The sequence below is a fragment of the Temnothorax americanus genome, unplaced genomic scaffold (assembly GCF_048541705.1).
Source record: "Temnothorax americanus isolate GAGA-0224 unplaced genomic scaffold, ASM4854170v1 Scaffold42, whole genome shotgun sequence".
In the NCBI taxonomy this organism is placed as follows: Eukaryota; Metazoa; Arthropoda; class Insecta; order Hymenoptera; family Formicidae; genus Temnothorax; species Temnothorax americanus.
The window spans coordinates 880717-893491 of record NW_027509570.1 but is presented as its reverse complement, the minus strand read 5'-3'; the positions used below and the strand labels follow the sequence as shown (position 1 = coordinate 893491).

General features: G+C 38.7%; 2 protein-coding genes across 3 annotated transcripts in view; one reads left to right on the top strand and one right to left on the bottom strand.

Annotated features, from left to right (window-relative positions):
* Positions 1–1103: 1103 nt before the first annotated feature.
* The window catches only part of Nudc (nuclear distribution C, dynein complex regulator), an 81076-nt gene continuing 69404 nt past the window's right edge, over positions 1104–12775 (top strand). Inside the window, exons 1-4 of the mRNA XM_077416186.1 lie at positions 1104–1344; positions 1455–1532; positions 1627–1845; positions 3146–3349. Coding sequence (XP_077272312.1) covers positions 1270–1344; positions 1455–1532; positions 1627–1845; positions 3146–3349 — 576 coding nt within the window. The 5' untranslated portion in view covers positions 1104–1269. The remainder of the gene's footprint in view (positions 1345–1454; positions 1533–1626; positions 1846–3145; positions 3350–12775) is intronic.
* Positions 3956–12775, bottom strand: part of LOC143902930 (uncharacterized) — a 47984-nt gene continuing 39164 nt past the window's right edge. For both annotated transcript variants that reach the window (XM_077416188.1, XM_077416187.1), the window contains exons 2-4: positions 6208–6405; positions 5255–5519; positions 3956–5134 (exon numbers count right to left, since the gene is read on the bottom strand). In XM_077416188.1, coding sequence (XP_077272314.1) covers positions 5109–5134; positions 5255–5519; positions 6208–6405 — 489 coding nt within the window. In that variant the 3' untranslated portion in view covers positions 3956–5108. The remainder of the gene's footprint in view (positions 5135–5254; positions 5520–6207; positions 6406–12775) is intronic.

The following is a 12775-nucleotide window of genomic DNA, read 5'->3' as shown; positions in this document are numbered from 1 at the left end:
TGTAGTAAAGTGATTTTTTTTTTTTTTAATGGAAGCATTATTTTAGTTTAGTTAAATGTACGGTAACTACACGGAAGCATAGTATAATACTATACAAAATAATTTAATTAAGGTAGAATTCAATTTTTTAGAGCATCAAGTGGAGTACAACGAGATTAATTAGATTATGTGTGTTTAATAATAATTTTTTTAATATATGTAATTCAGAATATGACGGAATTTATACAAATTTTTATTACGTCTAGATTACGTAATAATCATTCCATTAACGTGAATGTCAAACCCTGAGTTCCGTAAAAGCGCATATGGGCGCATTTATCTAATATAGCATACGTAACGTTTTTACTATATATGTAAAATGCGTGCATATGCGCTTTACGAAACCCAGGGAATATCTGTAATATTTACAACGTAATATGCGTGCCATAAAATTCACGCACATGCAGTTTCCATCGGGTAGAACAGGAAGTCACAATAAAACCGAAATGGAAGGCAAAATGACGATTTTTAGACCATTTTGCCATGATTTTAACATCATTTTTACTTCATTGCGACTTTTTGTTCTGCCTGGGTTTACGGTAAAATTTTATTATACAAAAAAATAATCAATAATGCGATAATACTGTAAAATCGATAAATACGATAAAATCTTTCTGAATGAAAACAATCTTGTAAAAGAATGCTGAACACGAAAGCATATGTATTAATATAATGGTGCGCGTGCGTCCATAAGAACATTTAAAATATTTTATAGTAACGAACATTATATCGAAGATAAATGCAGTTATCTTCATAGAATTACCTCTTGCGCGCAATTATCGTTTTTTATTCAAGATATATTCAGGAATCTCATCTCTTGCAATTATCTTTTTTATTCAAGATAATATTCAAGAATTGCTTCTTGCAATGTTGCAATTATTCTGTTTTCTAAAATAAAAATTTAAAAGATCGAATAACATAAAAATATATTGACTATCGATAACTGACTCGAAACTGTTTCTGCTGCTCTGTCGTCAGAGTACGTTACCGGTATCGCTCAGTTGGTCGCGCCGTTTCAATCCGGTCGATAATTCTAGATGTTTCCTAACGTGGTGTCAGGTCAGTCGGGTGTCGGAAGTCGGAATCAAGCAACAAAGCTGCGGTGCGTGGTGCGTGCTGCGTTTGCTGCGTACCGTTGCTACGCTTAGCGAACGTTTGACCACGTTCAACGATTTATAGCGGCCTTTTTCTCGCAAAGTAAATTGTGACACGCTCGAATATCGAGGAACAATGACGAAGACCGAGGACCAATTTGATGGAATGTTGCTGGCATTGGCACAGCAACACGAGGGCGGTGTGCAGGACGTAAGTATCGTTTTCTCGGCCGTTGAGGTTAACTCGCGCGATAAAATATTTGCAATTTCACGAAACTGTCCGGAAGATGCGATTTTTTTGCTCTTTTTTTTTTTTTTTAGTTGCTGGACACCTTCTTCAGTTTTCTGGCGAGAAAAACAGACTTTTATACCGGAGGTGGCGAAGGGGCAGCTGAAAAGGTAACTGCGTGTGTGAAAAGTAACGTGGAGTAATTTCTTTATATTATTATTCTAAAAAGTTCTAAATTAACTAGATTTGTTTCTTTATGTGCAGCTTGTCATGAGCAAATTCAAGAAACACGAAGCCGGTGCTCTCGCCAAAGCTGCATCCGAAAAAGCGGAAAGAGCAGAGCAAGAGAGAAGGCGTAAGGAAAGACTCGAGAAGAAGAGAAAAGAGGAACAAGTGGAGGAAGAGAAAATAGATAACGATTCTAGAATAGTTGAATTAACTGACGAACAGGCTGTTAAATTACAGGAAGAAATAGAGAACAAGGTATCTATATAGTGAAATAGTTGTTATACAGGCCGGTATTCATAGTCGGATCTTATATTTAAGATCGTTTCAAGTTTATCTTTAGATCCTGTACGACTCGTTTCATTGGCTATGGAGTATCTAAAGATGAACTTAAGACGATATGTAAGATCTATATTACATACATATAAGATCCGACCATGAATACCGGTCATAATTTTTATTCCATGTTATTTTATGATTTCTTTAACCCTTCGCAGAACAAGTGGGGCTTTAAAGATTCGGTCGATATTTCAGTTTTGAATTTTTCGGAGACTACGAACTCATGAAAAAAACCCAAACAAGCGTCAGGCATATATAACGGTATAAATAGATTCTTAAAGCCTCTGAAAGTATACTTGAATTTTTTCACATTTTTTATAGCACTATTACAGCTTGAAAATCTTAACTGGCCTAAAAGACCCGCGTATTCGACGCAAAAATTACACATGTTCTGCGAAGGGTTAAGATATGGAAGACATTGTACAAATTAACTAAAATCAATTAAAATTAAACTATGATAAAGAGGCTTGCTCTAAATCAAATTCAAGGGAAAATATAAAGTTGTTGGGCCACAGAGCCTGCTGTATTAAATTCATAACTAAGTTTTAAATCTCGTTTTAAATAGTATATTGTCAAAACATAAAAATTTAATTGTCAGATATTAGATAAAAATAGTTCATTTATTATTAAGATGGTAATCTATTATCTAGATCGTAACCTAAACGTTTCGATTGAGATTCTCAGTGTTACATAAAATTCCGAATTTGATGCCATCTTGGCGACAATTTGCTATCAAAGGTGTATTCTGTGTTTGCTGGGAACATTCTCTCCGTTCAAAAGTGACAATTTAAACAAATGGCCAAGACCTATAATTTTACTATTTCTCGAGATATCTGAAATCCGCTTGTGCAGTCTCAAGCGGATTTGAGATATCTCAATGTTGGGTGCGAGTTAGTTAAAATTTTTTTTTGTAATTTTTAATGTACCTATTTAACTACAAATGAAATTTTTGTTACTACAAACAACTACAAACGAAATGCTAACTTTTTCCGTATCGAAAAATTAATTTTTTTAAAGTCGGGTGCCAGATTCACGTAGGTTGCAAAAACAGCATTGCAACCAAGCGTTTTATAACATGTTTGCACAATATACCGCGATATACTATTTAGAACTTAGTTATGAATTTTTAATACATTAGGTTCCATGGCCTAATAATTTTATATTTTTCTTTAAATTATACAAATTATAATGCTCAATTAAATAATTTTTTGTTATACAGAAATTAGCAAATGACTTTGCTGTCGCGGGATCTAGCAGCGATAACGACAGTGCTAAGAATGATGAGTGCAAAAATACCGATTCTAAGAATGACAACGATGAGGACGAAGAAGATGAAAAGGAGAAAAATAAGCTGAAGCCTAACAGCGGTAACGGTGCAGACATGCCGAATTACAGATGGACGCAGACTCTTGGAGAAGTTGAGGTAAGTGCTTTATGTCGTACTTTATATACGTTTAATACACATGTGGCGCCAAAACATCTTTTTAAAGAAAATTTTAAAGAAAATAGAGATTTAAAGAAATATTTTTTAATATATTAATTTTCTATTATTCTTTATGCCCCTAAGCATACAACATTTAGTTTTATTTTAATTTATTTATTATAGTAGTTGAGTTTTTAACTGAAAATATTGAATATTTATACACTGAGAAAAAATATTTAGGTCAAAGAAAATATTTATTTAGATTGCTGCCAATAACTCATTTACTTAATATAATACACAATTTTTATTTAGAATTAGATATTTTTACTTAATTTAAATAAAAATATTTAATTCTAAATAAATATGTGTATTATATTAAGTAAATATCCTATTGGCACAGAGCAATCTAAATAAAATGGATCTAAATATTTTTTTTTTTCAGTGTATTAAAAATATATATCCAAATAAATAAATATCGAAGTTGTGGCAAATAAACAAGAAATCTAATAGATTAGGATGCTTACCTCGGGATATCATATCATTTTCCAGCTGTTATGTGAATATTATATCAACATGCTGCAAAAGGCAGGTGGAAATGAAACGACGTTTAGTATATTTGACAGTTTCTTGTTGAATCGACGATTAATACGCAAGTAATATCACAGACGCGAAAAGCGATCGACGCGACCGCCCTTCATTGCTTTTCCGTTTACATTTGCTCCCGGAATAACAATCCGACGGAAATCCAGATATGATTAAGGCAGCTTGTTAGTAAAAATTAAATTACAGGCCCTAAATAGATATTCGCTATCTTGGTCCCATCTCGTCGATTGCTTCGAACTGTCCGTCGGTACTCGTTATTCAAAATACTATTAGATTCGAGATTTGCGTTGGACGACTAGGATTAGTGACACTCGAGTGACATTTTATCGTATACCTCTTCTCTACATCGGCTCTCGATAATGTCGACACGCGATTTATGAACGATAAATCGATTGAGAACTAAATAGGAGAAGTTTTTCCGTTTTTATTCGCTACGCGAAAAGTTATGCTTTTTATTTGGAGCAATCGCGGATCACTATCGTGTGTCACTATATATCGTCCGTAACCCCTTACCACATGTATCTTTCCATGCGAAAAAATATGCGGCGTGCAGAGAGGTGTCATAAGTCACACACGTAAAACAGTGAAGAAATTTTAGAGAAAGTTTGCTTGTGCTCTACATGACACGCGCTACGCGGTAAGAAGTTGATTAACATAAAATATATTATGTTATTCGTCGGATCGTATCTCGCGGGACGATCCGACGAATTTCGTTAAATTCCAGCATAAATACGCAAGAGTATCCCATCGCGAGGATCTCGTCAACCCCTTAACAGTACGTTGCTCATTACACAAATGTAATTACTGATTTTCACGTACCACACGTTTGTCGCGGTGCAATACAGTATGTATACATATATATTTAAAATTCTAACCGCCGGGAACGTCTACGGACCGAAGGTGGTCTGAACAGGCTTACAACGCAGATGTACATATACGTGTAAATATGAGTAAGTCAAATTAATATCGTGACTGGATCTTGCGTTTTTCTCTTTTTCTCTCTTTCTCTCTCTCTCTCTCTCCCTCTCGTCAAACGTTTTTCCCAGCTCCATTCTCTCCGCAGTAGTCATTTTCTTCATCGCCCGTTTCTATCACGATGATCATCGTTCATGGTCACGTGCCGTTTCCTCCTCCTCCTCCCGCTCTTACCCTCGGCCTAGTTGTACTTGTCGCGAGCCCTCACTGCAATCAGAGGTGAACATCAGCGAGGAAGTTCGTGGATGGTGAATCCGCGGAGATCGCACGCGGTGTTGAAATGCAATGGATGTGGCAATAGCCGCTGCCGCTGCGGCAGATACTCACTTTCCATGTAAAGGATCCCGGCGAGCAGACCGACCATGAACAGAAAACTCATGGTGCACACGAGAACGGTGAGTTGATTTCGCGCGCACCAGGACTTCCTGTAGACGGTGGCCGGTCTGCCGAGACCGTTCACGACCGTGAAGTGGGTGCTGCTGGCCACCGAGGCGGTGTCTATCTGCTTCGGCGCCGTCACCGTGGGCGGATGTATAGCGGCGAGATTCGCCAGATTCGCGGCCGTGAGTAGCAACGTTCCCGACGCGGCGCTCTGCAAACCATATAATCACCGGAAAATTCGATTATAAAATCCGAGAAAACTCAGCTCGAACTTTCGAGAAGAGTCTTCCCACGCTTATTATTTGCCGATCGTTGTTCCCATCGTGACCAGCGGACGTCGGATGCTATACTGTCTGCAATGTGCATCGCGTCGCGTCGCGAAAAGAAATTAAACTTGAGATTCCGCGAAAATAAGGCAAGTTGGGACCTTAACCGAACTGCGATCTTTGTTTACACCATCAAGATGTTTATGAACATTTTTGTTCGTTTATGAACATTCTGTCTGTTTATGAACATTTTTGCATCTATGTTTCAATGTGTTCGTGAGCGTTGAAGTGTTCTCGGCGGCTGGAAGTGTGCGACGATGCAATCGCCGCAAAACTTCTTCAAGCACGTAAAGTAGAAAGCTGGACTTATCATTTTGATATCAGGACCGACTGGCAAATTTATCGTGCGACTTCTGTGCGTAATTTAAAATTATTCGCAGAATTTTATCATTGGCGTCCATCGGACGAGGGACTTGACGAAATAAAACAGCTTTTCATCGGATTTACATTGGAATTTTAATCCCAGGGCTTTCAAGTTAATCGAAAAGCTAGTTTTAATTTTAATTAAATTTAAAATCAGGCCAATTTCGATATTTCTGCACGAGTAGTCGTGTTTAAAGAAGCGAAATTTACGTGTGTACTGGCGGTGGATCCTTGAGACGACGTCGACCCTCTCGAGGGGGAGTTCGGATGCAAGTGATGAGCCCAGCTACCATTTTCGCTGTCCCTCTCGCTGCGCCCGACCAAGGACGGCCTTGGGATGTGCCAGGAAAGCGGGTTGGCGGCAGCTACCGCTGTTGTCGTTGCCACCGCCGCCGCCGTCGTCTCGATCTGAAACCAACGTAAATCGACGTGAAGCTTCGATTGCATAAGCGATAATGCCATGCCGATTGCTGTTCTACTCTCTCGCCCGCATGTCCTCCACCTGCGACCGCGTGCCGTTTATCTGTCGCCAGAAAACATTACTCTACATATAGCTACGCGAGGCACCGCATCGGTGAACGCATTAAACGCGCATTTAAACGGGGGCATTTAGACAACGATAAAATTTAACAAGCCATGGAGATTGTTTTATTGCACGATTAAATATGTTTATACCTGTGTATATATCTTGGCGCGAAAGAAAAGCCGACGTGACGTAATTTCTAGCACCAAATCGGGATTGACTTGCTACATACACGCGTTACCAATTTTAATTTTACATTTTCTGTGCAAATACCTGCTTTCTCAGTTTATTATCCGGATCGTACTTATCCGATTTGATGTTTCCACACGTGCGAGTGATCATATCATTTTTACTGTTGCATCAGCAGACCGAACTGGGAAACTGTCGCGTTCGAATGTCAATGTTAAAATCTCTATAATTTCTTTGGTACTAAAGCTAGTGTTAGTCGATTCCAAGTTTCGCGCATTTCGTGCAGTTGTACAATCTCGGCCGAGATATATGCGATACGTGCTTACTATTAATCGATTAATTAAGCGATGAGTATGCCGCCTCCGCGCATCTATATCTTTATCGTCAGACAATGCATGATTTTACTGTGAGGGGGTCCTCATTCAAAAATCTGTCGTTCCAAATTTTTTTTATCGAGCGGGCGTTTAAAGCGCGCGACATCAAAGCAGAGCGGTGGGCATCGCGAAAGCACATCTTCTGCTCCCACTCTTCTTTCCTACGAGAGGAAGATTGACGAGAATTTTCGGCATCTCCCGGGGGCGTGGAGCACCTCGACATTCCGGTTTGATCGTTGCACAACGCTCGTTGCGCTCTCGAATTCCGCGCGCCGCCGCGCCGCGCCGTTGCTTCGCGCGTCAAGTCTGCCGCCGTTGTTTTTGCACCGTTCTCGTCCTTCGCGCAGAGAGATGCGAAGAAATTCGTCGTCACCGTCATCGTCGTTCTTCTCTCGCTTCCTTTTTACGTGTTAATGCGCCTGGACTTTCGCGCGTGCAGTACCCATTATACCTCGATAGATCGTACGCGCAGTTGGATGTTGGATATTTCCGCGACTTCGCGTCGAGAAGACGCGACGCGACGGGACGCGTGCCGATTACGCCAGTTAATTGGCTATTTTTGCACGTAAATCAAGTGCATTTCGCATCGGTGTGGCCTACCTTCGCGACCGGGCGCCGCCCAAGGACTGCGCTCGCTGCAAGAGTTTTGCACTGAACGAGAGAGTTTGCGCGTTCCTTTTCGTCTCCGACGTCGGTTTTTCAGACGCGCACTCGCGCGCTTCGTCCCGACCGGTACGGTAACTCTATAATGAAACACCGTGTTTCGTACTTGCGGTTCTGCGTAATGTACATTCTCGAGCGAATAAAGAAGACTTAATTGAACCGCGCTGGGGGCCAGTAAGGCGCTAAGTCATACACAGCGGAGAGAAATCAATGTAAGACTTGTATATTTATTTACAGCGTCGATTATTATTCCCGTGAAAAAATGCTTACCTTGTCTTTAGAAATGGTACATTAAGAACGCAGTTCAAAGGCCACAGGGAAAGATATTAAATCTTCTTAATGATCTGTAGCGTTTTTTTTTCCTTTTACGTGCTCGCCTATTGAATTTGCATCGCGCAGTTTAATGATATTGACTTTAATTATACACAGATTATTCCAATTTATCTCAAGTCATTGCTCGCTATACAAACGATCGTGCCAAATTAGGAGTACGATAACAAGAGGCAAATTACGATCCGATATGTGATTGATTTATTGCACCCGCGTCAAATGCACATCATTCCTCTGTAATAATGCCCATCATCATTATAATTGGAATAGTAAACTCGTCTGTTACCTATATTTAACACGCCCTTGCAGAGAAATAAAATTTTATACAAATAAATTTAGCAAATAAAAATTTCGGTGGAATAGATGTCTTTGTAATAAAGCTAGATACAAAATTGAGTAATATAAATATCTGTGTAAAATTGTAAATGTTTAGCGTGTAAAAAGAATATTTACAAAAGTGTCGAACAAAGCGCGATTTTATGAAATTATCGAAGTCATGACAGAGTGGCAGATGTAATATCTTTGCGAGTCGATGTCTCAAAAATCCCCCATCGTGCGAGAGCGAAAGATAGGAGGACGAGCGTGACCTAGTAGGCAGCGCACTAATTTATTGAGCCAAAGGTCCCGGGTTCGATTCCCCGGATAGAGCTAGAAAAATTATATTCGCTCGTTCTTCTCTCGGAAGGCAATGGCAAACCACCGAGAGTGTGTATTGCCATAAGATAACTTTTCTAAAAAAATATAGCCGTTCAGAATCAGCGTTAAACTGTATAATCCACGTGCGCAACACATGTATATATGAAGAGAAGTCACCACGCTTGGGCACGAGTAATAGGAGAACTTGGTTATCCGTCAGTTAGTAAAAAATTCTTTGTCAGACGTACGGATTGGCCAAGTTGTACTCACTTGCGGTTCAACATCTACCCCAACGGTGGTATCGCCAGACTATACGCGTTTATGGCAAGACAGTGCATGTTCGTCAGCTATCAGGCTTTGCGGAATTTGATCTGATCTCCAGAATTTATGATGGTCGCTGTGTATCCTACAGTAGCAAAATTTGCTTGTTGAACCGCAAGTGAGTACAACTTTGCCAATGCGTACGTCTGACAAAGAATTTTTTACTATACTGACGGATAACCGGGTTCTCCTATTACTCGTGCTTGAGCGTGGTGACTTCTCTTCGTATACTGCATGCGTTGCGCACGTGGATTATACACATTGTATATACACAACCTACAGTTTAACGCTGATTCTGAACGGCTATATGCAAATGACAGAATAAGAAGATGAAAAAGAGATAGGGAGAATGACATTTACGGTGAGGCGTCGTTAGGAATTTTTGTGGAACTCAATATACCGGTCAGCCTCGAAGCGCCGCACCTGTGTCATACCCATGTAACATGATACTCTGAAACGGATTTTGAACTCCGTATGATGTGAAGTTTGTCTCTAGAAGGTGTCAAATGCAATCTTTTTCGAAAAAAGAATTGCCTGCTTCGATATATCAATACACATGTGTTATATTGAAATAAAGTAAGAAATGTCAACAGTTTTCTCAGAGAATTTTGAGAGTTGTATGTACATTTGACATAAAAAATTATCCATATTATAAAAAAATTAATTCTGATGAGCTATTTTTCTACTTTTGAATATAAGAATAATGTTATGTTTATGACAAAGTCCAATGAGATATAAATCTCTACGAAGTTAGCATTCACGCTTACGTCTACATTTACATCCACATTCGCATCCATTCACATTTACATTTGCATTTATAATGTGTAATATACATTTACGATTCTTGATACGTTTCAAGATTTTTCGCGATTAATAGGTTGAAATGATAAAAAGTTCCAATGGTTGATCAATCATTGCATGAATAATTTTTTGTAGAAATCTGGACAAAAAAACTTTAGTATCTTTAAAAATCTGAATTTTTTATTTTTTAAAGTTCTAAATCTTCATAAGTAAATTTTTTCTGAAAAAAAAAAAAAAGAAAAAAAATCTGATATTCTGTAGAGAATTCAGAATAGTGCTCTAAAAATTATATCGAAAAGTATTAGAATGTAAATTAATTCTAATTAAAAAAAAATGTTAGATTTAAATTTTATATTAGGAAAATATAAAATTTACACTTTATTTTTACGTTTCCAAATGTAATTGGTAACGTAATTGGAATTTTTTAGAAAAGAGTCAGTGTCGAAATTCCGAAAATAAAGTGCTGACACTTTCTCAGAGACATTAAGATAATATTAACTGAATTTGCGTAACGTTCGAAAAGAACAACAGTAACGTGTCCCATCTCATTGGTAGTCGAAAAGAGTAATACCGCGCGCGCAGAGAAATTTTGCTCGGAATGTCCTTGGTGTCCGTGTGATTAAGGTACGACATTAAGTTGGATACGGTGCATATGTCGGACATTATAAAAATGCACGCGCAGCTCGCAATGTCCCATTAATTGCGTCGCCAATCTTTTAAGGCGGCGCTGCTCCTCATTTCCGCCATTTCCTCGGATAATTATGCTGTCATCGTGCAAACTTGTCGTTCCAACCTTCTGGAAATGTAATAAATACGATCCTCGAGGTGAGCTTTTGTCTATTAATGCGGCAAAAGTGAATAATTATCAGTGGAGCGTTATTTGCACTATTTGGAGCAAGGCTATTCGCTGATGTAGAAAAAAGAATCTTTCCGTTCTTCATCGGGCATCTGTGGGAATGCGTGATCACAGGACAAATGTCAAATGCCATAAAACTGCTTGCGCAGTATTAAATGGCTAATAAAGATGGTTATAACGTCAATGCCGCATATGGCACCGTCGTAATCATCGTTATTGTCCACCTCTAATGTAAACGTCCTCATTAAAAAACGGCGCTCGGTGTACTTGTCATTAACGAAGATCCCTAACCATTACATCCTGTCACAGCGGAACGGTAGTGTCCGTAATGAACGTTACATTACATTTTTTTCTGTCCGCAGTTCGTGCATCTATGAATAATCCACTGACATTTTACCGTTGTGTGCACGCCGTTCCTTTTGACATTTCGTTAATGTAAGCAAAACCCCAAGCGGCCCACGAGTTTCCTTCGCGATTATATCGCGTTGCCGTTTTCCTTCTTATTATGTAAGGGCTTGTAAGAAGAAGCCGCGACAGCGCACAAGTTGGAATTCAATATCGCCATAGGGCATGTAGATTGACTTATTAATCGACGGCACGTTGCACGTTTACGGGCGAAACTTCCGATATTGAAGATGCGGATCTCTACGTCATTCTGCACCTAAGGGTATATTTCCTCGTTATCGGTGACCCCCGATAGTCCATTTCGCTTCCTAAGTAGCGAACGAGCGTCACCTCGCCGGATGCGTGAACGCTAATGAGCGTAAAAAGATATATGTTACAAGGTAGCGAAATAACACAAACATCGATCGCCGTGTAACCTTGTGCATCTTGAAACGGATTACTTTACACTTGCGCGTCGATCGATTTCCGATCTATCGAACCGATTGGCAGACTCGCGGAAGCGACAACTTAGCCACCACGCAGAAACGCACTTCACAGCCGTAACTTTTCCTGGCATTATTAATTATACGTCGACACGTATATGTATATATTTTTTCATTTATATGCGCGTTTCACTATACACTCGCGAGCCCACCGCATCGTAAAATTAGCCACACTTTCCAATATACGTGCGAATGCGATAAATAAATTACGAAATGTCTTCGAGGGGAAAAAATATATCACGGAGGATTGATGACAAAACTTGTTTAAAACGTGATTGAGATATAGCAAATTCAGACTCATTTCTTTCCATGACGACATGTAACATCACCTTGCAATAAAAACTTCACCCATATAAAAATGTTGAACATTTCTCATATTCGAGTAGTATTGCATTGATCTTCTGGTGTCCTCTGCTGTCAGTAATATTTTTTTCCTTCTACAATATTTGAATATTCATATAACACCTTAACATGCGCTCTAAGAATGATTCACGTAGGCTTATATGTATATAAACACACAATTTAGTATCCAAGATTGAATTGTTTCGGGACTAAAGGGATCAACAGTTTTATCGATATATGTTTATTTCCACCAACGTATAGATTAACTTTAATCTCGGTTTAACTTACTTTTTATCTTTTCTTAGTTCTGAAAATTAGAAGAAGATAAACAGTAAGTTAAATCGAGATTAAAGTTAATCTACGTTGGTAGAAATAAATAATAGTTAGAAAGAAGCGATTCTTTGAATAAATAATTGGAATTTTAATAAAATATGCAACACGTATATGTCTAGAGCGATAAGGCTCTAAGGAAATAATATGTCAAAGTATATTTAGCACAACGTGTGTTGTACGCTGTGGAATCCTCTTATTGTTAGAATTAAGAATTAAAGATTTTTTTCCACTGTAGACAAGAAGTTAAGACTGGAACTCCGTGAATTAGCATATTTCATTACTTATTGCCAAGTGCGAGTGAAAAGTTATCGGCATGATCAGTTCCGTACTTTGCATTGCAGGCTACCTTTCTTCCTCAAGCATTATTGAAGGATATATTTTAAAGCGAGTAAGACATTACGTTTTATCACGAATCTAGCACACCATTTATCTCTTGAGCTTCTATATCTTCATTAGAACGCCATCAGCTAATGATTAAAATTTCATTAGTCTGCTTGTTGTGCAGTTAAATCCGTTTGGCCTT